This window comes from Triturus cristatus, chromosome 3_2 (genome assembly GCF_964204655.1).
Source record: "Triturus cristatus chromosome 3_2, aTriCri1.1, whole genome shotgun sequence".
Taxonomy (NCBI): Eukaryota; Metazoa; Chordata; class Amphibia; order Caudata; family Salamandridae; genus Triturus; species Triturus cristatus.
Genome location: NC_140584.1, coordinates 819,622,550 through 819,648,220, shown reverse-complemented (window position 1 = coordinate 819,648,220; position 25,671 = coordinate 819,622,550). Strand labels below are relative to the sequence as shown.

Below are 25,671 nucleotides of genomic sequence, written 5' to 3'. Positions count from 1 at the left end.
TCTACTTGTTCTCGGACTTATTCACCCTTCTCGGACCGAGTTTCGGTCCGAACATCGATCAACGTTCGAAGATGGAATCGAGGACTCCCTTCAAGAGATGTCCTCTATGTCACGCAAAATATCCACACGTTGATGTCCATCCGGTGTGTAACAAATGTTTATCACCGGATCATGATGAGACCAGGTGTATGGCCTGCGTCCGGTTCCGGTCGAAGATGACCCTTCGGAATAGACGAGCGGCTAGATTGGAGTCCAAAAAATCGGTGCCTAACCCAGTTAACATATTCAGCGCCGAGGATGAAGAAGTCGAGAGCGGTGAAGAGGTACAATCGGGCCCTGCTTCGGAGCATGAATCCCAATATGACGACGATGATGAGGAGATCTTCGAGGACGAAGACGTCGTCGACGAGGTAGGAGACGACGATGAGGCCCTTGGGGCCGAGGAAGATAGCTCAGGCGAGGAGCTAGGCCAATCCGTCGATGCGGAGGCCGAGGGAAATAGTCTTGATAAGGCTCAGGTCGAGGGATCGCCTGCGGGCCTTACCCAAGATCGCTCGGATCGTTCTACAGCCCCGCCTGAAAGCCCGTCTTCGAACATTTCAAAAGAGCCAGAATTATCCAAAGAGACTGGAGTCGATTCCGTGAAATCGAAACCAAAACCTGCACCGGTCAAATCGAAACCGAAAGTGCAACTGGTTCAGGTCGGATCGAAGGCATCGAAACCTTCCAATCCGTCGACACAAAAGAAGGACATCGGAGCCGAACAACCAAAGAAGGACTTCGGTACCATGAAACCAAAAAAGGACTTCGGCACCGAGAAACAGAAGAAGGCCCTCGGTCCCGAGAAGACGCAGAGGCCTATCCTATAGCACCGAAGGTTGGGGCACCAACGACCAAGGTCAAGGTGGTCGATCCGACTACATCAACACCGAGGAGTGCTGAGACTGCCAATATACCGGATCAACAAGGCGTCGATCCCAAACTTCGGATCGAAGCCCCGAAGACTAGAAAGAAACCGGAGACCGTGTCGAGGCCTGTCTCCAAAGAGCCTGTCGGATCAAAAGCACCGTCGGCATTCACGTTGCAGCAGGTGTCGGAGTCCCTAAAGCGCATCAGGGAACGGGACGCTCTCGAACCGAAAACGGGTCCCGAACCGAACAAGGTCGCCAAGGCTCACTCGGCGCCGGCGCCGATCAAGTTTGGATTGCCACCACCGGGGGCACCGAAGATATCCGAACTTAGGAAGAGCATCGAACAACCAAGAACAGTGTCCACAGAAAGAACCGATGTCGAAGACTCACAGGACCAGTTTATCGACGTCGACACTGGTAGACTGTTGTTCCGCAAACGGAGAATTGTTCCAGAAAAGGCTTTAGACTCATACAAAATTCCACTAAAAAGGAAAATGGTGTCAGGTTCGACACCAGTGCTTGTAGAACCGTACCACACATATGATCAGGAACCACCATCCTTTTCTCCCGCACACTCGGAGGCGGATGCAGGAGAGGGCTATACTGAGGATACCACTTATCCTGTGGATAATGACCCTGATGAACAACAGCAAGACCAGGATCAAGCATGGGGAGACCCCAATGACCCAGGAGACCCACAAAATGCTCCTGACACTCATCTTTATAATATAAAACCATCTCCCACTGAAGATACTGCTGCTTTTAACGCCCTCATTGAAAGAGCGGCTGCCAATCACGGAGTGGAACTTCATTCTGACTCTGTGGAGGAGGATTTCTTGGTGGACACGTTCTCCACATCAGAAAGAACGGTCAAGACTCTACCAATGTTAAAAGGGGTTATTAAACATGCTAAGGACATCTTTAAGGAGACAACCAGAGCACGGGTATTGAACCCGAGAATAGAGAAAAAATACAAACCAGCCCCAGGAGACCCAATGTACATTAAGGGTCAATTGCCGTTGGACTCCATGGTAGTTTCTAATGCTCGCAAGAGAGCTAACTCGCAAACTACCGGTGATGCTCCTCCTCCGGACAAGGAGTCCAAAGTGCTAGAAACATCAGGAAAAAGGATAGCAGCACAAGCAGCAAACATCTGGCGCATTGCCAACACTCAGGCACTCCTGGCCCGATACGACAGGTCACACTACGATACCCTAGAAACACTGCTAGAACACCTACCAGATGACTACAAAGATGGAGCGGAACTCCTCATCAGAGAGGGACAACTCATTACAAATGCGTCCATCAAATGCGCACTAGATGCAGCTAACACTGCAGCAAGGGCAATCAACACTAGTGTGATGTTGAGGAGGCACTCATGGCTGAGAATATCAGGTTTCAAACCTGAAATTCAAAACAATATCTTGAATCAACCAGTCAACCCAGACTTTTTATTTGGCCCCGAGGTTGACACTACGCTAGAAAAGATTAAAAAGGACACTGAAACTGCGAAATCTATGGGGGCTCTACAGTCGCAGCAGTTTCGGAGTGGCTCCTTTCGTCGCCCCGGGAATAGAGGGGCAGCTAGAGGTCAGGGGTCCCAGCAGCAGTACAATAAAGGAGGTACCCAGAGTACCTATAATGAGAACAATAGGGGTGGATATCGTAGATCCAGCACCAAAGGCAGAGGACGAGGACACAACAACACCAGGTCCTCCGCCAATAACAAACAGTGACGTCTTGTCACTGCCCCCCGACCGGTGTTATGTGGTCGGGGGGCAGTGACAAGACGTCCAACAGTTCCTGCCAGTCTGGAGATCTATCACCACAGACAGGTGGGTCAGAGAAATTGTCCAGTACGGTTATTGTCTGGAATTAACATCCAATCCATCCAACATACTACCAAGACACCGTCCTATGTCCGCAGAGCACTTGGCATTATTGCAGCAGGAAGTACTAAGTATGCTGCAGAAAGGAGCCATAGAGCTCGTGCCTGTAGAACAACAAGGGTCAGGGGTGTACTCTCTGTACTTCTTGATCCCAAAAAAGGACGGGTCTCTCAGACCTATACTGGACCTCAGACCTCTCAACCAATACATTCTGTCAGAGCATTTTCATATGCTCACCCTCCAGCAGGTTCTGCCGTTACTCAGTCAGGTAGACTTCCTAGCAACACTGGATTTGAAGGATGCGTATTTCCACATACCCATACACCCATCACACAGAAAATATCTCAGGTTCACTCTTCAGGATCAGCATTATCAGTTCAAAGTCCTCCCTTTCGGAGTAACAACGGCGCCCAGAGTCTTTACCAAGTGCCTAGCGACAGTGGCTGCACACTTAAGGAGACAGCACATTCACGTCTTCCCTTACATGGACGACTGGCTTGTTCAGGCAAAGTCAGCCCAGCAGTGTGCCAACCACATATCCCACACCATTCACCTTCTTCACAGTCTGGGATTCTCACTGAATTATCCAAAGTCACATCTTCAACCCGCCCACGTACGGCAGTACCTGAGCGTGACCATAGACACTCTGGCAGCCAAAGCTCAGCCAAATTTAATGAGGATCAACAGCATGCAACTGCTGATAAAAAAGTTCAGACCTCAACACTCCCTTCCAGCGCGAGTGTTCATGCAGTTGATAGGCATGATGGCCTCCTGCATCTTCATAGTCCCGCACGCGAGACTACATATGCGCCCGCTTCAGGAGTGCTTGGCACGTCAATGGAATCAGACTCAAGGACAGTTGAAAGACCTAGTGTTGGTGAGCGGTCGGGCATACAACTCTCTGCATTGGTGGAATCCACAAAACCTTTGCAAGGGCCGACCGTTCCAAGAGCCTGTTCCACAAATAACACTGACGGCGGACGCGTCTCTCCAGGGATGGGGAGCTCATGTACTCAATTACACAGTGCAGGGACTATGGACAACACAGCAACAGAAGATGCACATCAACCTTCTGGTGGACACGTTCTCCACATCAGAAAGAACGGTCAAGACTCTACCAATGTTAAAAGGGGTTATTAAACATGCTAAGGACATCTTTAAGGAGACAACCAGAGCACGGGTATTGAACCCGAGAATAGAGAAAAAATACAAACCAGCCCCAGGAGACCCAATGTACATTAAGGGTCAATTGCCGTTGGACTCCATGGTAGTTTCTAATGCTCGCAAGAGAGCTAACTCGCAAACTACCGGTGATGCTCCTCCTCCGGACAAGGAGTCCAAAGTGCTAGAAACATCAGGAAAAAGGATAGCAGCACAAGCAGCAAACATCTGGCGCATTGCCAACACTCAGGCACTCCTGGCCCGATACGACAGGTCACACTACGATACCCTAGAAACACTGCTAGAACACCTACCAGATGACTACAAAGATGGAGCGGAACTCCTCATCAGAGAGGGACAACTCATTACAAATGCGTCCATCAAATGCGCACTAGATGCAGCTAACACTGCAGCAAGGGCAATCAACACTAGTGTGATGTTGAGGAGGCACGCATGGCTGAGAATATCAGGTTTCAAACCTGAAATTCAAAACAATATCTTGAATCAACCAGTCAACCCAGACTTTTTATTTGGCCCCGAGGTTGACACTACGCTAGAAAAGATTAAAAAGGACACTGAAACTGCGAAATCTATGGGGGCTCTACAGTCGCAGCAGTTTCGGAGTGGCTCCTTTCGTCGCCCCGGGAATAGAGGGGCAGCTAGAGGTCAGGGGTCCCAGCAGCAGTACAATAAAGGAGGTACCCAGAGTACCTATAATGAGAACAATAGGGGTGGATATCGTGGATCCAGCACCAAAGGCAGAGGACGAGGACACAACAACACCAGGTCCTCCGCCAATAACAAACAGTGACGTCTTGTCACTGCCCCCCGACCGGTGTTATGTGGTCGGGGGGCAGTGACAAGACGTCCAACAGTTCCTGCCAGTCTGGAGATCTATCACCACAGACAGGTGGGTCAGAGAAATTGTCCAGTACGGCTATTGTCTGGAATTAACATCCAATCCACCCAACATACTACCAACCAAGACACCGTCCTATGTCCGCAGAGCACTTGGCATTATTGCAGCAGGAAGTACTAAGTATGCTGCAGAAAGGAGCCATAGAGCTCGTGCCTGTAGAACAACAAGGGTCAGGGGTGTACTCTCTGTACTTCTTGATCCCAAAAAAGGACGGGTCTCTCAGACCTATACTGGACCTCAGACCTCTCAACCAATACATTCTGTCAGAGCATTTTCATATGCTCACCCTCCAGCAGGTTCTGCCGTTACTCAGTCAGGGAGACTTCCTAGCAACACTGGATTTGAAGGATGCGTATTTCCACATACCCATACACCCATCACACAGAAAATATCTCAGGTTCACTCTTCAGGATCAGCATTATCAGTTCAAAGTCCTCCCTTTCGGAGTAACAACGGCGCCCAGAGTCTTTACCAAGTGCCTAGCGACAGTGGCTGCACACTTAAGGAGACAGCACATTCACGTCTTCCCTTACATGGACGACTGGCTTGTTCAGGCAAAGTCAGCCCAGCAGTGTGCCAACCACATATCCCACACCATTCACCTTCTTCACAGTCTGGGATTCTCACTGAATTATCCAAAGTCACATCTTCAACCCGCCCACGTACGGCAGTACCTGAGCGTGACCATAGACACTCTGGCAGCCAAAGCTCAGCCAAATTTAATGAGGATCAACAGCATGCAACTGCTGATAAAAAAGTTCAGACCTCAACACTCCCTTCCAGCGCGAGTGTTCATGCAGTTGATAGGCATGATGGCCTCCTGCATCTTCATAGTCCCGCACGCGAGACTACATATGCGCCCGCTTCAGGAGTGCTTGGCACGTCAATGGAATCAGACTCAAGGACAGTTGAAAGACCTAGTGTTGGTGAGCGGTCGGGCATACAACTCTCTGCATTGGTGGAATCCACAAAACCTTTGCAAGGGCCGACCGTTCCAAGAGCCTGTTCCACAAATAACACTGACGGCGGACGCGTCTCTCCAGGGATGGGGAGCTCATGTACTCAATTACACAGTGCAGGGACTATGGACAACACAGCAACAGAAGATGCACATCAACCTTCTGGTGGACACGTTCTCCACATCAGAAAGAACGGTCAAGACTCTACCAATGTTAAAAGGGGTTATTAAACATGCTAAGGACATCTTTAAGGAGACAACCAGAGCACGGGTATTGAACCCGAGAATAGAGAAAAAATACAAACCAGCCCCAGGAGACCCAATGTACATTAAGGGTCAATTGCCGTTGGACTCCATGGTAGTTTCTAATGCTCGCAAGAGAGCTAACTCGCAAACTACCGGTGATGCTCCTCCTCCGGACAAGGAGTCCAAAGTGCTAGAAACATCAGGAAAAAGGATAGCAGCACAAGCAGCAAACATCTGGCGCATTGCCAACACTCAGGCACTCCTGGCCCGATACGACAGGTCACACTACGATACCCTAGAAACACTGCTAGAACACCTACCAGATGACTACAAAGATGGAGCGGAACTCCTCATCAGAGAGGGACAACTCATTACAAATGCGTCCATCAAATGCGCACTAGATGCAGCTAACACTGCAGCAAGGGCAATCAACACTAGTGTGATGTTGAGGAGGCACGCATGGCTGAGAATATCAGGTTTCAAACCTGAAATTCAAAACAATATCTTGAATCAACCAGTCAACCCAGACTTTTTATTTGGCCCCGAGGTTGACACTACGCTAGAAAAGATTAAAAAGGACACTGAAACTGCAAAATCTATGGGGGCTCTACAGTCGCAGCAGTTTCGGAGTGGCTCCTTTCGTCGCCCCGGGAATAGAGGGGCAGCTAGAGGTCAGGGGTCCCAGCAGCAGTACAATAAAGGAGGTACCCAGAGTACCTATAATGAGAACAATAGGGGTGGATATCGTGGATCCAGCACCAAAGGCAGAGGACGAGGACACAACAACACCAGGTCCTCCGCCAATAACAAACAGTGACGTCTTGTCACTGCCCCCCGACCGGTGTTATGTGGTCGGGGGGCAGTGACAAGACGTCCAACAGTTCCTGCCAGTCTGGAGATCTATCACCACAGACAGGTGGGTCAGAGAAATTGTCCAGTACGGCTATTGTCTGGAATTAACATCCAATCCACCCAACATACTACCAACCAAGACACCGTCCTATGTCCGCAGAGCACTTGGCATTATTGCAGCAGGAAGTACTAAGTATGCTGCAGAAAGGAGCCATAGAGCTCGTGCCTGTAGAACAACAAGGGTCAGGGGTGTACTCTCTGTACTTCTTGATCCCAAAAAAGGACGGGTCTCTCAGACCTATACTGGACCTCAGACCTCTCAACCAATACATTCTGTCAGAGCATTTTCATATGCTCACCCTCCAGCAGGTTCTGCCGTTACTCAGTCAGGGAGACTTCCTAGCAACACTGGATTTGAAGGATGCGTATTTCCACATACCCATACACCCATCACACAGAAAATATCTCAGGTTCACTCTTCAGGATCAGCATTATCAGTTCAAAGTCCTCCCTTTCGGAGTAACAACGGCGCCCAGAGTCTTTACCAAGTGCCTAGCGACAGTGGCTGCACACTTAAGGAGACAGCACATTCACGTCTTCCCTTACATGGACGACTGGCTTGTTCAGGCAAAGTCAGCCCAGCAGTGTGCCAACCACATATCCCACACCATTCACCTTCTTCACAGTCTGGGATTCTCACTGAATTATCCAAAGTCACATCTTCAACCCGCCCACGTACGGCAGTACCTGAGCGTGACCATAGACACTCTGGCAGCCAAAGCTCAGCCAAATTTAATGAGGATCAACAGCATGCAACTGCTGATAAAAAAGTTCAGACCTCAACACTCCCTTCCAGCGCGAGTGTTCATGCAGTTGATAGGCATGATGGCCTCCTGCATCTTCATAGTCCCGCACGCGAGACTACATATGCGCCCGCTTCAGGAGTGCTTGGCACGTCAATGGAATCAGACTCAAGGACAGTTGAAAGACCTAGTGTTGGTGAGCGGTCGGGCATACAACTCTCTGCATTGGTGGAATCCACAAAACCTTTGCAAGGGCCGACCGTTCCAAGAGCCTGTTCCACAAATAACACTGACGGCGGACGCGTCTCTCCAGGGATGGGGAGCTCATGTACTCAATTACACAGTGCAGGGACTATGGACAACACAGCAACAGAAGATGCACATCAACCTTCTGGTGGACACGTTCTCCACATCAGAAAGAACGGTCAAGACTCTACCAATGTTAAAAGGGGTTATTAAACATGCTAAGGACATCTTTAAGGAGACAACCAGAGCACGGGTATTGAACCCGAGAATAGAGAAAAAATACAAACCAGCCCCAGGAGACCCAATGTACATTAAGGGTCAATTGCCGTTGGACTCCATGGTAGTTTCTAATGCTCGCAAGAGAGCTAACTCGCAAACTACCGGTGATGCTCCTCCTCCGGACAAGGAGTCCAAAGTGCTAGAAACATCAGGAAAAAGGATAGCAGCACAAGCAGCAAACATCTGGCGCATTGCCAACACTCAGGCACTCCTGGCCCGATACGACAGGTCACACTACGATACCCTAGAAACACTGCTAGAACACCTACCAGATGACTACAAAGATGGAGCGGAACTCCTCATCAGAGAGGGACAACTCATTACAAATGCGTCCATCAAATGCGCACTAGATGCAGCTAACACTGCAGCAAGGGCAATCAACACTAGTGTGATGTTGAGGAGGCACGCATGGCTGAGAATATCAGGTTTCAAACCTGAAATTCAAAACAATATCTTGAATCAACCAGTCAACCCAGACTTTTTATTTGGCCCCGAGGTTGACACTACGCTAGAAAAGATTAAAAAGGACACTGAAACTGCGAAATCTATGGGGGCTCTACAGTCGCAGCAGTTTCGGAGTGGCTCCTTTCGTCGCCCCGGGAATAGAGGGGCAGCTAGAGGTCAGGGGTCCCAGCAGCAGTACAATAAAGGAGGTACCCAGAGTACCTATAATGAGAACAATAGGGGTGGATATCGTGGATCCAGCACCAAAGGCAGAGGACGAGGACACAACAACACCAGGTCCTCCGCCAATAACAAACAGTGACGTCTTGTCACTGCCCCCCGACCGGTGTTATGTGGTCGGGGGGCAGTGACAAGACGTCCAACAGTTCCTGCCAGTCTGGAGATCTATCACCACAGACAGGTGGGTCAGAGAAATTGTCCAGTACGGCTATTGTCTGGAATTAGCATCCAATCCACCCAACATACCACCAAGACACCGTCCTATGTCCGCAGAGCACTTGGCATTATTGCAGCAGGAAGTACTAAGTATGCTGCAGAAAGGAGCCATAGAGCTCGTGCCTGTAGAACAACAAGGGTCAGGGGTGTACTCTCTGTACTTCTTGATCCCAAAAAAGGACGGGTCTCTCAGACCTATACTGGACCTCAGACCTCTCAACCAATACATTCTGTCAGAGCATTTTCATATGCTCACCCTCCAGCAGGTTCTGCCGTTACTCAGTCAGGGAGACTTCCTAGCAACACTGGATTTGAAGGATGCGTATTTCCACATACCCATACACCCATCACACAGAAAATATCTCAGGTTCACTCTTCAGGATCAGCATTATCAGTTCAAAGTCCTCCCTTTCGGAGTAACAACGGCGCCCAGAGTCTTTACCAAGTGCCTAGCGACAGTGGCTGCACACTTAAGGAGACAGCACATTCACGTCTTCCCTTACATGGACGACTGGCTTGTTCAGGCAAAGTCAGCCCAGCAGTGTGCCAACCACATATCCCACACCATTCACCTTCTTCACAGTCTGGGATTCTCACTGAATTATCCAAAGTCACATCTTCAACCCGCCCACGTACGGCAGTACCTGGGCGTGACCATAGACACTCTGGCAGCCAAAGCTCAGCCAAATTTAATGAGGATCAACAGCATGCAACTGCTGATAAAAAAGTTCAGACCTCAACACTCCCTTCCAGCGCGAGTGTTCATGCAGTTGATAGGCATGATGGCCTCCTGCATCTTCATAGTCCCGCACGCGAGACTACATATGCGCCCGCTTCAGGAGTGCTTGGCACGTCAATGGAATCAGACTCAAGGACAGTTGAAAGACCTAGTGTTGGTGAGCGGTCGGGCATACAACTCTCTGCATTGGTGGAATCCACAAAACCTTTGCAAGGGCCGACCGTTCCAAGAGCCTGTTCCACAAATAACACTGACGGCGGACGCGTCTCTCCAGGGATGGGGAGCTCATGTACTCAATTACACAGTGCAGGGACTACGGACAACACAGCAACAGAAGATGCACATCAACCTTCTGGAACTGATGGCAATCTTCCTGGCAATGAAGGCATTCAAAGTACACTTGTGCAACAAAGTCGTGTTGATCCGGACGGACAACATGACTGCCATGTACTACATACAGAAGCAGGGAGGAACACACTCTCCACAGTTGTCTCATCTGGCTCAGAGCATGTGGAGGTGGGCCATTCAAAGGAACATGTTCCTCATGGCAGAACACCTCCCGGGCAAGGACAACCAAATGGCAGATCTGCTCAGCAGACACAGCCACCAAATGCACGAGTGGGAGCTACATCCATCAGTACTCCATCCGTACTTCCAGCAGTGGGGTCATCCAGAGATAGACCTATTCGTCACAAGGGAAAACGCAAAATGCCAAAGCTTTGCCGCCAGGTTCCCGCATCCACAGTCGCAGGGCAATGCGATATGGATGAACTGGTCAGGCAGATTTGCGTACGCTTTTCCCCCAGCGCCATTAATACCGCTAGTGGCACGCAAACTAAGGCAACACTCAATGACACTCATCCTGGTTGCTCCAATGTGGGCACGCCAGCCATGGTACACCACGTTACTAGAACTTTCCGTGGTGCCGCCTCAAAGACTGCGGCTAACACCCAAACTTTTAACACAGAACCATGGCGAAATTCAGCACCCATATCCGCAACAGCTGAACCTGGCGATCTGGCTCCTGAAGTCTTAGAGTTTGGCTACCTGAACCTGCCTCCAGAATGTATGAATATCATCAAGGAGGCCAGGAGACCCACGACCAGAGCTTGCTATGCGGCTAAATGGAAAAGATTTGTCATTTACTGTAAAAACAATGACATTAATCCGCTGAATGCATCCATTCAGAACATCATCTGTTACCTGTTACACTTATACCGATGCAATCTGGCATACAGCTCCATCCGTATACATCTAACTGCAATAGCGGCCTATCTTCAGAACAGGCAGCACCTCTCTTTATTCAGAGTGCCTGCCATCAAAGCCTTCTTAGAGGGACTCAAAAGAGTGATTCCTCCAACACACCCACCGGCACCGGTGTGGAACCTGAATGTGGTCCTCACCAGATTGATGGGTCCACCTTTTGAACCTCTACATTCATGTGAGATTCAATTCCTCACCTGGAAAGTAGCTTCCTTAGTGGCAATCACTTCGTTGAGAAGAGTTAGTGAACTCCAGGCACTAACCATTCAAGAGCCATTCATACAGGTTCACGCAAACAGAGTTGTACTATGTACCAACCCCACATTCATGCCTAAAGTGATATCGCAGTTCCACATGAATCAGACTATTGAACTGCCTGTTTTCTTTCCAAATCCAGAAAATGTCGCAGAGAGAATGCTCCATACACTAGATGTAAAGAGGGCCCTCATGTACTATATAGACAGAACAAAGGATTTTAGGAAAACAAAACAACTGTTCGTTGCCTTTTCTCCACAACACAAGGGCAACGCCATTTCCAAAGCAGAGATAGCCAGATGGATCGTTAAATGTATTCAAATTTGCTATAAAAAAGCTAAACGCACATTAACGATTCCTCCAAGAGCCCACTCAACACGAAAGTTAGGGGCGTCCATGGCTTTCCTAGGGAACATTCCTTTAGAGGAAATATGTAGAGCAGCCACATGGTCCACTATACATACATTTACTAAACACTACTGTGTAGATGTACATTCAAAACAGCAGGCAGCTGTAGGACAGGCTGTTCTCAAGACCCTTTTTCAGACTGCTGCAGCTGACACGGGCAGCCGCCGCTAATGGAGGGACTGCTATATAATCTATGCACAGATATGAATTCAGCAGCCCACATGCCTCGAACCGAATATGCTACTTACCAGTATGCATCTGTTCTTGGCATGTAGGGCTGCTGACATTCATATCGCCCACCCTCCTCCCCGGCGCCTGTAGCGGCTGCAGCACTCAGAATTACTGTATAGCATGGTCATCACTTACTGTATCTACTCCATCACTGCCACAATGGCGAAAAACAATCTGAGGATGGAGAGGATGCCCAGGCGCACTGTAGTCCAGGGGAGGAGCCACCTATCTCGTGATACTTCGAAGACTCTTCCAGGACAACAATGTGCAATCATCCGGACCCAACACTAGGCGGCGATCTATGCACAGATATGAATGTCAGCAGCCCTACATGCCAAGAACAGATGCATACTGGTAAGTAGCATATTCGACACATGGCATCAAGAATTTTAACAAAAAAAGGGGGTTTCCCATCATTAATATGTAACCGTCATAATCCGGAGAAAGAAAAAAGGATAGAAGAAATTCCAGCATTTGTAGAGTATTTCATTCACAGATCTCACAAGTAAATAAGTCAAAGAGCGAAATGTGAAAGCCGAAATCTGATGAGACTATGACCCGAAAAGATGGAGAGAGAAAGAGAACCAAACGTGACAGTATCAAAAAATACAGCTTCTTGTGATTAATGTGAGAATATGTAAAGACCGTTCCTTTGTACCGTAAAAACAGTGAGCCTCAAAAAAGCATGCATACCCGTGATGCTTTTCACAACCATAAGTCTCCCAAGGCCAAACATATTTACCTAGTTTCTTGTTCAGTTATAGCTCTGTTAAGTATAAATGAGAAAAGGCAACATAGAAGAAACCGTATCAGAAAATGGCCAACAAATTGTTGTTAAATCTAAAAGCCCTGTTAGTGAGCAAGAAAACCTACTTTAAATGTGGTACAAATTCCAGACCACACAGGGATCTATTCTCGGAGGGGGATAAATCGAAACTTCTCACTTAGGTTTCCACGTAACGCGTAAGTCCGCAGTAGTCTGGGAAGTATGAAAAGAGGCCCGTGATTACTCGTATGGAGTACCGGTCACCTCGGTAACAAGCAATATCCACAACTCCTTTCCGCAATCTTTAACTACCAATGGCTACATAGACTAAGTCAGATTCGCCCAAAGTCTAACCACAGTTATACCACAAAGGTCCGTAACCCAAATTCAATGAGGCCGTTAGTCGATAACAATGACCAAGCTATAAATCCATATCACTACATATAGTCAATATATCCTCTTACCCATCGGTATGGATGAGTGTGTCAATCCCCCGTCCTCATCAACAGAAAAAAAGGCGGCTCGGCCGAGTACAGCAGCCCGTGTGTCGAGTGTCTCCGTTAATGCCTTGTAAACCCACTCGGCAGATAACACTTCCGGATGACACTGAGCGTGTCGCGTCAGAGTCATAGAACTAAAGAAAAGACTCAGTGTAGTCCTCTCAAACTAATATTTCTCTAAATTGTTTTAAATGTGACTAATTCGTATTTCAGATATCATTGTTTACGAAGACAAATGACTATGAAATTATTCCAATCTCCAAAGAAAATAAAAAATAAAGGAGTTCCATATCTTGATTAAGACGTGCAAACCATGTGTACGCGTCCCGTATTAACAAGACAGTTTCTACTTTGCCGTTTCATACTAATACCACGTATATTTCCAAATCTCACGATCAAGATGTGGAAAAGTGAGAATACGTTGTGAAATGACATAACTAACCTAATTCACCGTTTCTTAGTAGTGTCGCGTGTGTCCCATGTTTCGTGCCCTTAGATCTCTCCATCGGTTGTGGTCATTACAATAGTGTTCTCATAACCTTAGTACTTAATAATTGGTCATCCATGTTATATGCAGTATGTTACATCATGATATCAAAATTAGAGATAAAGCTATACAAACAGTTGAACATAGACATCAAACTTCCTGTTTAAAACCCTCCAATTGATTCCTTATTAGGTCAGAGTCACATCGTGGTCGTTACGCCCACCATTATATACAGTGACTCGCATTCCATCTTAGTCTGCCACTGAACAGGGATGGTTCTCATACTTCAAAAGAAACAGAACACAGACATCCTACCTGCCTAGGAAGTAATGTAGCTCATGATCGATATTTAAGCCATACACTGCGCTCCTCAATTTCAGAATCCATAGTGCTTCCTTTCGTCTTAATGTCAATTCCCTAATCCCACCCCTTGGGTGTCTGGGTATGTGATCAATTCCGTAAAATTCAAAACATCTATTGATAGTTTGTTCTGAACAGATAGATATGTGTGCTGCTTTGGGGTATCTCATATCCCCATTTTTAACTGCCCGTATGTGTTCCCTGATTCTGTCCCGTAAAGGCCTGATAGTGCTGCCAATATATCTCTTACTGCACTTGCACTCTATGGCATAGACTACAAATTTGGTAAGACACGTAATATTGGTCCTGATTTTGTATGTCTTCCCACCAGGGCCTTGGAATTCAGTAATCCTCGAGTGTGCCCACTTGCATGCCATGCAACGTCCACAGCCAGAGAAACCACACGAGATATATTGGCAGCACTATCAGGCCTTTACGGGACAGAATCAGGGAACACATACGGGCAGTTAAAAATGGGAATATGAGATACCCCATAGCAGAGCTCTAAGGGCACGAAACATGGGACACACGCGACACTACTAAGAAACGGTGAATTAGGTTAGTTATGTCATTTCACAACGTATTCTCACTTTTCCACATCTTGATCGTGAGATTTGGAAATATACGTGGTATGAAACGACAAAGTAGAAACCGTCTTGTTAATACGGGACGCGTACACATGGTTTGCACGTCTTAATCAAGATATGGAACTCCTTTATTTTTTATTTTCTTTGGAGATTGGAATCATTTCATAGTCATTTGTCTTCGTAAACAATGATATCTGAAATACGAATTAGTCACATTTAAAACAATTTAGAGAAATATTAGTTTGAGAGGACTACACTGAGTCTTTTCTTTAGTTCTATGACTCAGACGCGACACGCTCAGCGTCATCCGGAAGTGTTATCTGCCGAGTGGGTTTCCAAGGCATTAACGGAGACACTCGAAACACGGGCTGCTGTACTCGGCCGAGCCGCCTTTTTTTCTGTTGATGAGGACGGGGGAGTGACACACTCATCCATACCGATGGGTAAGAGGATATATTGACTATATGTAGTGATATGGATTTATAGCTTGGTCATTGTTATCGACTAACGGCCTCATTGAATTTGGGTTACGGACCTTTGTGGTATAACTGTGGTTAGACTTTGGGCGCATCTGACTTAGTCTATGTAGCCATTGGTAGTTAAAGATTGCGGAAAGGAATTGTGGATATTGCTTGTTACCGAGGTGACCGGTACTCCATACGAGTAATCACGGGCCTCTTTTCATACTTCACAGACTACTGCGGACTTGCGCGTTACGTGGAAACCTAAGTGAGAAGTTTCGATTTATCCCCGTCCGAGAATAGATCCCTGTGTGGTCTGGAATTTGTACCACATTTAAAGTAGGTTTTCTTGCTCACTAACAGGGCTTTTAGATTTAACGACAATTTGTTGGCCATTTTCTGATACGGTTTTTTCTATGTTGCCTTTTCTCATTTATACTTAACAGAGTTATAAGTGAACAAGAAACTAGGTAAATATGTTTGGCCTTGGGAGACGTTTGGTTGTAAAGCATCACGGGTATGCATGCTTTTTTGAGGCTCACTGTTTTTACGGTACAAAGGAACGGTCTTTACATATTCTCACATTAATCACAAGAAGCTGTATTTTTTTATACTGTCACGTTTGCTTCTCTTTCTCTCTCCATCTTTTCGGGTCATAGTCTCATCAGATTTCGGCTTTCACATTTCGCTCTTTGACTTATTTATTTGTGAGATCTGTGAATGAAATACTCTACTAATGCTGGAATTTCTTCTATCCTTTTTTCTTTCTCCGGATTATGACGGTTACATATTAATGACGGGAAACCCCCTTTTTTTGTTAAAATTCTTGATGCCATGTGTTGGTTTTTACTACTGTCTTTTACTTGTACAGCCTTGAGGAAGTTGTGAGACTACTATCCCTAAACGACGAAACACGTGTTGGCTGTGGCTGTGATGTTCCTCTTGCAAGCTTCTTGAATAAAAGAAAAAGAAGAAGACTTGATGCATGACTCGAATTGTTTTGTCGATTATATTTGTTACTAACAAACATAAAAAAAAGTTAGAAATTTCATATTCACGTGTGCTGGGGATTTGAAATAATTTGTGCCAAGCTTTTGCTTCCTCTTGTAGAGTTTGTGGTTCTCTACACCTTGCAGCACCGTCATAGAAGTAAGAAACAGGAAAAAATGTGTAATTTCTTTGCGGCGCCGATATACCTATGACCAATACCACGTAGCTGTTGGAGAAATATCTTATATCAGTGCAAACAGATACTTTACTAAGGGCATTGCGATGTTTCTAAGAAATGGCTTTGTATAGTAAAGGATGCCTTATTGTCATTGAAAAAGACGAAAATCAAACAGATGTGAGCTTGCAGCAGTAATGCTTTTATTAGGCTAACTCATAGTTTAGGTTGTCAGCTATCAAAATTCTATAAGCCAGTTCCTGAGAGAGCTTTTGAAGGAAGGGACATACATGGATTCAATAGGAGGCAATCTAAAATATCATTTTGCCTAATAGCATATTAGTATCTCTACAAAATCGCTCATTTTCTTATTACAACAACTGTCCTTTTTGGCAAATGGCCGTTTTGACGATGCGGTTTAAACTGGTGTTTCTTTCAGATGCTGCTGCAGAAGCTCAAGGGCTCTGCCTCCTGTCCATTGGATGCCAGTTGCTTCCCCTGTGGGGATTCAAGGTTGAAGAACTCTCGCTCAGGAGTGGATTCCGGCATTGGCGAGAGTGTGCTCACTTCTGCCATGACAGGGACAATGACCAGCGAGAGAATGCAAACCCCCGCCTCAAAAACATTTACCCCCACTTTTCGCAACTTTGTGGAGCTCTGTTTGCAGCAGGAATCTGAGGAGAGGTAAGAATGTGAGCAATACATAAACAGCTATGTTATCTTATGCTGTAATAAGGATTTAACAAGATATCTTCAGGTTCCGTGCTCCGTGAGAAAAAACGCATTCATATTCTCGCGTGCGAAAATGGAATTCACAAAACCTGTCCATTATTATGCACCATTAAGCGGTGACCAAAGCAGATTTCCAGGTGTGATCTGGAAGACCTTTGTGTCTTGCTGAAATGTAAATCTACATCGATGTGAGATTAGAAACCTCTGGATACAGACGTACTAATTTCTTTATGAATCAGGTCCAATGTTTTATATCAGTTTGCAGATGTGTCCAGGTGGCCGTGTAAATAAAGGGAATGAGTTATGCAGCAGTGGAATTTCAGGAAGTGCCATTTGGAGAACAGAAAGACCCTGGTATCCATTATGTTTAAATGTATTCCTGCCATCTGTTCATCTACCCCTTACAGGCCCACTGCATTGAAGTAAGTTCTTCCTGTGCATCTCACTAACAAGCACCTTACATTCCATCACCATAGAAGTGGCAGAGAAATCTAATGAGGACATATTTCATACTAGTCATCACAGGGGCATATTTCATAGTAGTGTGGCTAACAGAGATACCTAAAGGCTGGGTCTCTAGCTTCACTGTTAGTGAGAAAGAATTTGAAGTGAAGCCGGGAGGTGCACAAAGCTTCTGTCTTTCAGTAAACACAAGGGACAAATCTGGTTAAGTTAGACAACTCGTTAAGGATAACCAGATCAGACACACTGCCTTTTCGACTGTGGACAGAATCTTATCCCATATGGTGCCCAATGTTTACCCTCGACTTAACAAAATTCTTCAAACTTCGACTTTCTAAATGGGTGCATAGATGTTATGCTGTCTGACCCATGCTTTTGCCATCGCATATAATTTTTAATTGGCGTGTCCAGGGCAGTTATTGCCTTGCCTTAAACTATGACTCTTTCCCATAGACAAGTACTAAGATGATTCAGAAGTTCTTAATATAGGTTTTGCTAGATATTAGTATATTAAGGCTCAATGGCACAGGGACGAAAAGCATGAGAGAAGCAAATAAAATAGCTCAACCATTCATTGGAGACCAACAAATGAAAGAAAAATGAGGACAAATTACTTGGTGTACAGGCAAGACAAGAAACGGCAGTAACGGTTTGGGTGATGTCACTGGCCCCAGCATGGGAGGCGCTTATTGCTTAGCACTGCTTAGTGTGTGTAGCTGGCTGGATTTCTTACAATGTTACAACTCCACTTCAAAAGTGGGGATCCCATGCCATAGGTCGTGGAACTCCATTACCAAATGCAGTTGTCAGTATCTTGATCAGCTTCTTTCTCTCTGTAGCACATGTTTTATCAACATGCTACCAAACTTGGTCATGGATTGTGAGGAGGAAGTTTAGAATTCTGTGGTTGAGGTCGGAGATCAACCTTCTTTAAGTTTATTGAAACACTTTTGTATTTGAGCAGATTTGGATCAAATCTACTGTAGTAAAAAAGAAACCAAATGCCCCTGGCTGGCTGGGCCCTAACTGTAGTGTTATTACATGCAAAGAAACATCTGTAATACTGTTCTCCGGTTGAACATATCCAACATATTTCTTACCTGACACACAGAACTGGTACTTGTCCATCGCCAGCTTCAGTTTGTCATTCTTGCGGGTAAACTTTTATGAACCTTGCTCATTCAGCATTTTCTTGAAAGTAACTATCTAGACCAGATAGCGAAACATCTACTGCAGGTTCGTGTTCCTGACTGTTTCCTCCATTTTTATTTTAAACTGTTCAGGTTTTCAGAGGTGATTAGTGGCATCTCTGAAGACTCTCAAAACCCCTTGTAAAGATTTATGTCTCCCTATTTCTTCTTCTGTTTCTTAGTATTGCTGTTACTATAGTTGTTTGCTGTAAAGTGCACTAATACCCCTTAGGTGCAGCCACCAAAATATTTATTAAGTACAAGCTACAGACATTATCAAGTGCACGAATGCTTGCACCGGTCTTCTCTCCTGATTCTAACAGTTGATGGAGATATGACATTTTATCTTATCACAAATCTAGACCTTTGAAGCAGTGCATCGCTCAAATAACTTGGACATAATTTACCTAATGCAAATGGTTTACTGGTCAAGTGTTGGGCTCTGTTGACTTTGTGATTATGAATGCATATCAGGACATTCTTCTGTGACATTGAAGTAAAAGACTTCTAGAGGGCTGAAGGGCTCTTAAATAAGACCAGAAGCCATGTTTGTCAAGATGTGTTTACTTTACGGATATGTGGATGTCAGTGGTTCAGTACTCTTGTTATTAAAACTTTATCCCCAAATTCTGTAGATGATTCCTCTGATAGATAAAGAGCAATCTCATTTATTTCCAGTTGTCGGTTTGTCTGGACCCTGGGTCTTGTGTAGAATAAGCGGCGGTTTATCTCACAACGGAAGCCCAGTGATGCTCAACCACATATAGGTAATACCACGTGCACTCACACTCCTCAATGCATGACCTCAAGGCATGGAACCCTCCCTTACTACACTGCCATACTCCCATGAGTATAGTTGCCAAAGAGCTACAGCTACATTGGACATGGTTACTGTATATCATCCTTACATTCAAAGCACACAGAACAGTCACCACGCGATTTAACAGAACACCCCTCTCTTATGAAAAACCCAGCTCCATGGAGCAAAGCTATTCGTAATTTAAACATTACTGCATTTCATCTAATCACCCACCAACATCTCTTGACACAATGCTGACAGGTCTGTTTTCCATTTTATCGTCACCTTCTGTCACCATCTACTTCCTAATGTCATTCTTTGGAGCCAACTCTCTCAACCAGACACAAAATCAACACATTATTTACATTGAAAAGGCTGTTGCCACAGACATTTGATGGCTATAGGATGTTTTAATTTTCTCTTTTCTGTGCTCAAGTGTGACACCCAATTACAGCTAAATAGCATACAAGTCTATAGAGCACATTATTGTATGTGTAAGTAAGACAGTAGTGTACAAAGCTGTTTGTTACCTGCAACAGGTTTTAACAATGGGCAGCAGAACAGATACTCCCTGAAGGTTTATGCATTATAATGTAGTTATGTATATGGTACCTATGTCACAGAATCTTTGAGCAATAAGGTAAACTTGTGCAGGAAGATAAATTACCACTACCCCAGTATGCCAATGAGACGCTGCTTCATAACAACCATGGGCCAGAGTTGGTTTCTGGCATCTTTTTATGCTTTATGTGGTGAGTCTTCACCTTACTGTGATTTTCTGTATATATTCTACACTTCTATGGGAATGGTAGTTAGCTCAGACTTTATGGTAGACTCTTTACGTGTTCCATATACACAGGTCAACTCTGGTCACAGCTGACTGTTTCCATCATGGTGCTCTGTTTAACCCTGGGCGGAGTTCCTGGAGTTGCGCTACCCGAAACTCCGTGAAGTGGAAAAGAAAATCAGCTGTGCTACACGGAGCTCTGCAAGCGGCGGAGTGCGATAGAAAAATGCCGTCCGCAGTTATTTTCAGTGCCGGATGCTTGTCCGCACTGCGCAATCATCACGTACGGCACCATGCACAGCGCAAGCGAGCGCTGCTTTCTTTTCTGCCGCTCGAGTAGACTTTTACTCGAGCGGCAGCTTTCTCAACGCGAACGGGCAGTTTCTCAACACGAGCGGTCGAGAGCATACGCGACCACTTGCAATGAGAAACCTGACCCCCCAAGTTGAGAAATCTCACCCGGAGGTTTATTTTCCTCGCTCGCACTCGCCAACTTGCCGTTGGTGAACGCAAGCGAGGAAAAAAACTCCGCTCCGCTGCACAATGCAGAATTTTTCAAAGCTCTGCGGAACGCGGAGTGTGTAAAACTCACAAACTCTGCAAGCGGAGCGGAGTTCACCGCCCAGGCCTAGCTCTATTGGTCTACTTGAAAGTCTCCTGCAGCTGGTACTTTTTTCTCAAAGGCAAAAGGCAATGAAACGGTACGAGATGGTACCTTCCTATTGTTGTGAAGAAACTCAGTCTCCAGTCTGTGTCCACGATTTAAATGCGCCATGGTCCTTTCTCTAAAGACAAAGGAATCCAACTTTCTAGAAGCTGCCAGAGATTTAGTTCTATCCGTGACACTTAAGCCTATTCTAAACAATGAAGATTCCAGATTTCGCTCATTGACTACTATCGCACGAGCATGGTTATCATCTTATATGATATGCCTATCAAGACTTTTAAAGTTTTTAAGGATATTAAGTTGGCAAAATATCTCTGTAGATAGATGGCAATTCGAAGGGATCATTGCATGTGCCACCTTTAAATTTCGAAAGGGTTGAATCATAAATGGATTAAATGAGTACAGTTCAATGCTGTTATAATACAACTTGTAGCTTACAGCACCATTATAAACTGAAAAAGTATTACCAATGGTGTTTACACGATAGGATGTACTGGCATTACATACACAAGATACTTTAGGAGAACTGTTTGCAGGTTTGTATGTCATGCATGGTTAGACATCTTTCCTAAGGCTATGCTTCTTTCACTATGGATATGTTTTAAAACAATTCTATACACTGCCTTCTTTTACAGGCCTTCAGCGAGCTGTTTGCTGAACCATGCCTTCTTTAAGCAGGTAAGCTTTTAGGTGGCATTACCTACTTTTACATGGCGAAATGTTTGACACATCTAGTGTGAGTTCAGTGCTTTATAGCCCGACTTGTTCCATTCTTTCTTTTACATTAAATTGCTCTAAGAGTCAACTATTTGTACGCTAATGTGTTTGTAAATTGAAATGCTTTAAAAGTGCCATGATGAAGTGAAATCTTCTTTTAAATATTACAGTCTCTCGTTGGTATAGTGACAAGTAGGCTGTTGGAATGTACTTATTTGCTACATGCATTGAGCTGTTACAGTAGTTAAATGAGTTAATGCTTCGACTGCAAAGATGTTTGTGTCCTTCAGGGTAGGCACGGGCTAACAACATTTGCCGAACTCTGAAGTTTTGGGTGATTTAAAAGTCTGTTTGTACCACCATACATTTTCTAAGTTCAGCCAAAGGATCATTTGGGCAGCAAGGCAGAGAGCATTCTTTAAATTTAATGTTAAGTCCTTCTGGGGTGGTTATGTACTAGCAGGGCACCACAGTGATTTTGTTTAGATGCTTACTTTTTAGACCTTTTAAGGGGATGGCAGGCCTTGGCAGTGGTGTACTTTACTAAGCTGTGTGTGTAAAGTAGGGATTATAATGATTTTCCATAGCTCTCAAGGCTTAGGGGGAAGTGGGAGAAAAACCTAGGGCTATGGAGAACTAGCTATGGGAAGACGCAATCCAGCACCCTAGAGAAGTCACTATCAAACTAGCTCAAAATATTGCTCAGAGCTGTTTTACGAGAGTTTAAATGGTAAGGTTCGGAAGGACCGAAAAGGATTTGTCTGAAAGGGTGCTATGAAGAAGGATTGTTTTACCACATAATTTAGACTCTCCCCAAACTATAGAGGTTCTGGGTTAGGAGTGTGCAATTAAATAGCGAACATCGCATTGGATGCAAACCGCACATTCTACATAGTGGGATTGTAGGTTGAAGATACTGCTCCCTGGGACACGCAAATATTTTGTAACGTGGGTCTAGTGGGGGCAAGGAGAGATAGTGAGGGACAGTGGGGCAGTAGAGACACTTCAGCCATATCAGACTGTAAGATCAATGTTGATTGGTACATGGCCAAAAAAGGAGATACAGGAAAGTAGAGGGGGCAGTGGAAAGTATAACAATTATGGGGAAGTTGGGGTAAATATTGCAGCATTGAGTGACCTTATAAAGTGTGAGTCATCTGCTCACCATTCCTCCCTTTTACATGTTTCTCTTCCTCCAGTTGCTTCCATTCCCCCAACTTAGTTATCAACCCTCCCTTGTTCTCTTTGTTTAAGGTAAGCATGACAACAGCCAGCATATGAACATTGTTTTAATTCCTGAGCTGTGCTATATATCTTATCAAATATGTTACTCAAATGGAACTGGATACGTTTATGTTAAGTAAAAACTGTCCCCCTGGTTCACTCTGGACTTAAAAAGCATTAAACTCGCTGTCAGGAAGGCAGAACGCAAATAGAGACTCACTAAAAGCACAACGGATAGGCATCAGTATAAAATCCTATACCACTGATACATGGATAACATAGCCATGGCCAAAAAATCCTACCTAGGAGGCAGAATCAGTCAAGCCTCCAATTCCCATAAGGAACTATACAAGATTGTGAAAGAATTCACTAACCCCCCTCCGGCATACCGACATATACTGCCTCGCAGGAGTGGGTGGATTCCCTCTCAGCTTTCTTTGTAAACAAGATAAATGATATCCACAAACTCTTCCCCCAAGTTATAAATACCCCGCACAGATTGGATGAAACCCTCCCTCGGAACACCAACTCTCTTAAAGAATTTAGGAAACTAACAGAGGAAGACACTTCAGCCATACTAAGTAGGATGAAATCCGGCTCGCCAACTGATCCAGTGTCCACCCAGATCCTAACCAAAATTGGCCCAGCACTCACCTCCAACCTAACCTATATCTTGAATCTTTCACTTTCACAATCCACTGTACCCGCACACTGGAAGGAAGCTATTGTCAGACCCATTCTGAAAAAGCCAACAGCTGACCCAAAACAACTCGCCAATTACAGACCAATTTCTCTCCTACCTCTGTTTGGCAAAGTAATGGAAGGGGCAGTTAACCACCAACTGTCCATATACTTAGAAAGTAACAACCTGTTAGACTCATCTCAATCAGGCTTCCGGTCTTATCATAGCACCGAGACGGCTCTGGTCGAAATCATCGATAACATCAGGCTCTCTCTTGATGCCAGACAGTCTGCCATCCTTATCCTGCTCGACTTGTCGGCTGCCTTCGACACCATCTCTCATGGCATCCTCTTGGAGCGCCTATGGGAGTTTGGTGTCGAGGGCCCAGCTCTGCAATGGCTTAAGAGCTACTTGACGGAACGGTCCACTAAGGTACAAATAGTGGGTTTCTGCTCCAAAAGCCAACCCATTGACAAAGGAGTTCCCCAGGGACCAATTTGGAGTCCCACACCCTTTAACCTTTACATGTCGCCTCTGGCCAAAATAATCAGAGCCTATGGCTTTGTTACAGTTTCCTACGCCGATGACACGCAATTGTTGATCACTCTTGATCCAGATCCCATTGACACACAACGTAGATTTAAACTGTGCATGTCATCGGTTAATGAATGGATGTCAGCTAATCACTTACTGCTCAACGCGAGCAAGTCAGAAATCATGCTCTTTGTAGACTCTCAACACATATGGACCGCTGACTGGTGGCCTTCCTCCCTAGGGCCGTGCCCACCTCCCAAAACAGCAGTCCGAAATCTGGGAGTCATTATGGACAATAAACTTTCCATGACTGACCACATCAACTCCGTGGTCCGCACCAGCTATGGCTTAATGCGCTCCCTCAGGAAAATCTTTAAATGGATTCCCCTCTGCTCCCGGATGCCCCTTGTGCAGGGACTAATCATCAATTGCTTGGACTATGGCAATGCACTATTCGCATCCATAAATGAAAGACTCCTGTCTAAGCTTCAAGTGCTGCAGAACATCGCGGCGAGACTGGTATTGAATCGCCCCACCCCCGCTCATCATCGGCTCCCAGCCTGAATACCCTCCACTGGCTACCTATAAGAAAGAGGGTCACCTTTAAACTATGTTGCTTGGTACACGAAACCTTGACAATAAGGGGCCTGCCTATTTAGCAAAGAAACTGACCAAACATCAGCCAGTGCGAACTCTCCGCTCGTCCAACAAACATCTCCTAACGATCCCCAAGGTTCACACTGTTAAAAACGGTGACGGGTCCTTTTCCAAAACTGCACCTGAACTATGGAACTCACTGCCGCTACAGCTACGCATGAAAACTGACCACAAAAAATTCCGTAAAGTTCTTAAAACATGGCTATTTTAACCCCTGGTCCTGCCCCTTCCTAGTTTCCTGTGTTTGGCGAAGCGCTATGAGACCTAAGGGTGAAATATGCGCTCAATAAATACCTACTACTACTACTAATGTAAAATTGATAAAACTACTTACAAATATTCTGCCATAGACAACGTCTTTAGTGCTAAAAGACAAATGACTTGAGACCAGCACGAGTTTGGTTAATAGGGTGTAGTACCTGAGACAAGGTTCAGGCAGGTCAATATCAAATTCTGGACAGCTTTAATCTTTGACCCATAGTTCATTATTGACGGGAAGGCATAGGTTTGGAGAGTGTTTAGATTCTCTCAGCAGGCAGGCATTAGAAGTTTGACATGTGTTATAGAACTGTGATAGGCATTGCTTCAAGAACCCTGTTTGCTTCCTGGAAAAGGAAGGATGTTTCATCGGCCCTGACTAAAGAAATACGAGGCAGCTCTAAATCAGTGCTAGATATTCTGTCTTGAAGTGGTGGCTTTTTTCAACCCATCTATGAAATAAATTTACCAATATTTGCAACACAGTTACTCCAAAGAATTTGACAGTTTTAAAATCCCACCCTGCTGAGGCCACAAAATGAAATTCACATGTTGTAGTGCCTTAAGAATTCTCTT

General features: G+C 45.4%; 1 protein-coding gene across 3 annotated transcripts in view; it reads left to right on the top strand.

The window, feature by feature from the left end:
• STRADB (STE20 related adaptor beta) overlaps positions 1-25,671 on the top strand; it is a 390,751-nt gene that overhangs the window by 350,789 nt on the left and 14,291 nt on the right. For all 3 annotated transcript variants that reach the window (XM_085648993.1, XM_085648991.1, XM_085648992.1), the window contains 2 exons: positions 16,826-17,070; positions 21,659-21,701. In XM_085648993.1, coding sequence (XP_085505119.1) covers positions 16,826-17,070; positions 21,659-21,701 — 288 coding nt within the window. The remainder of the gene's footprint in view (positions 1-16,825; positions 17,071-21,658; positions 21,702-25,671) is intronic.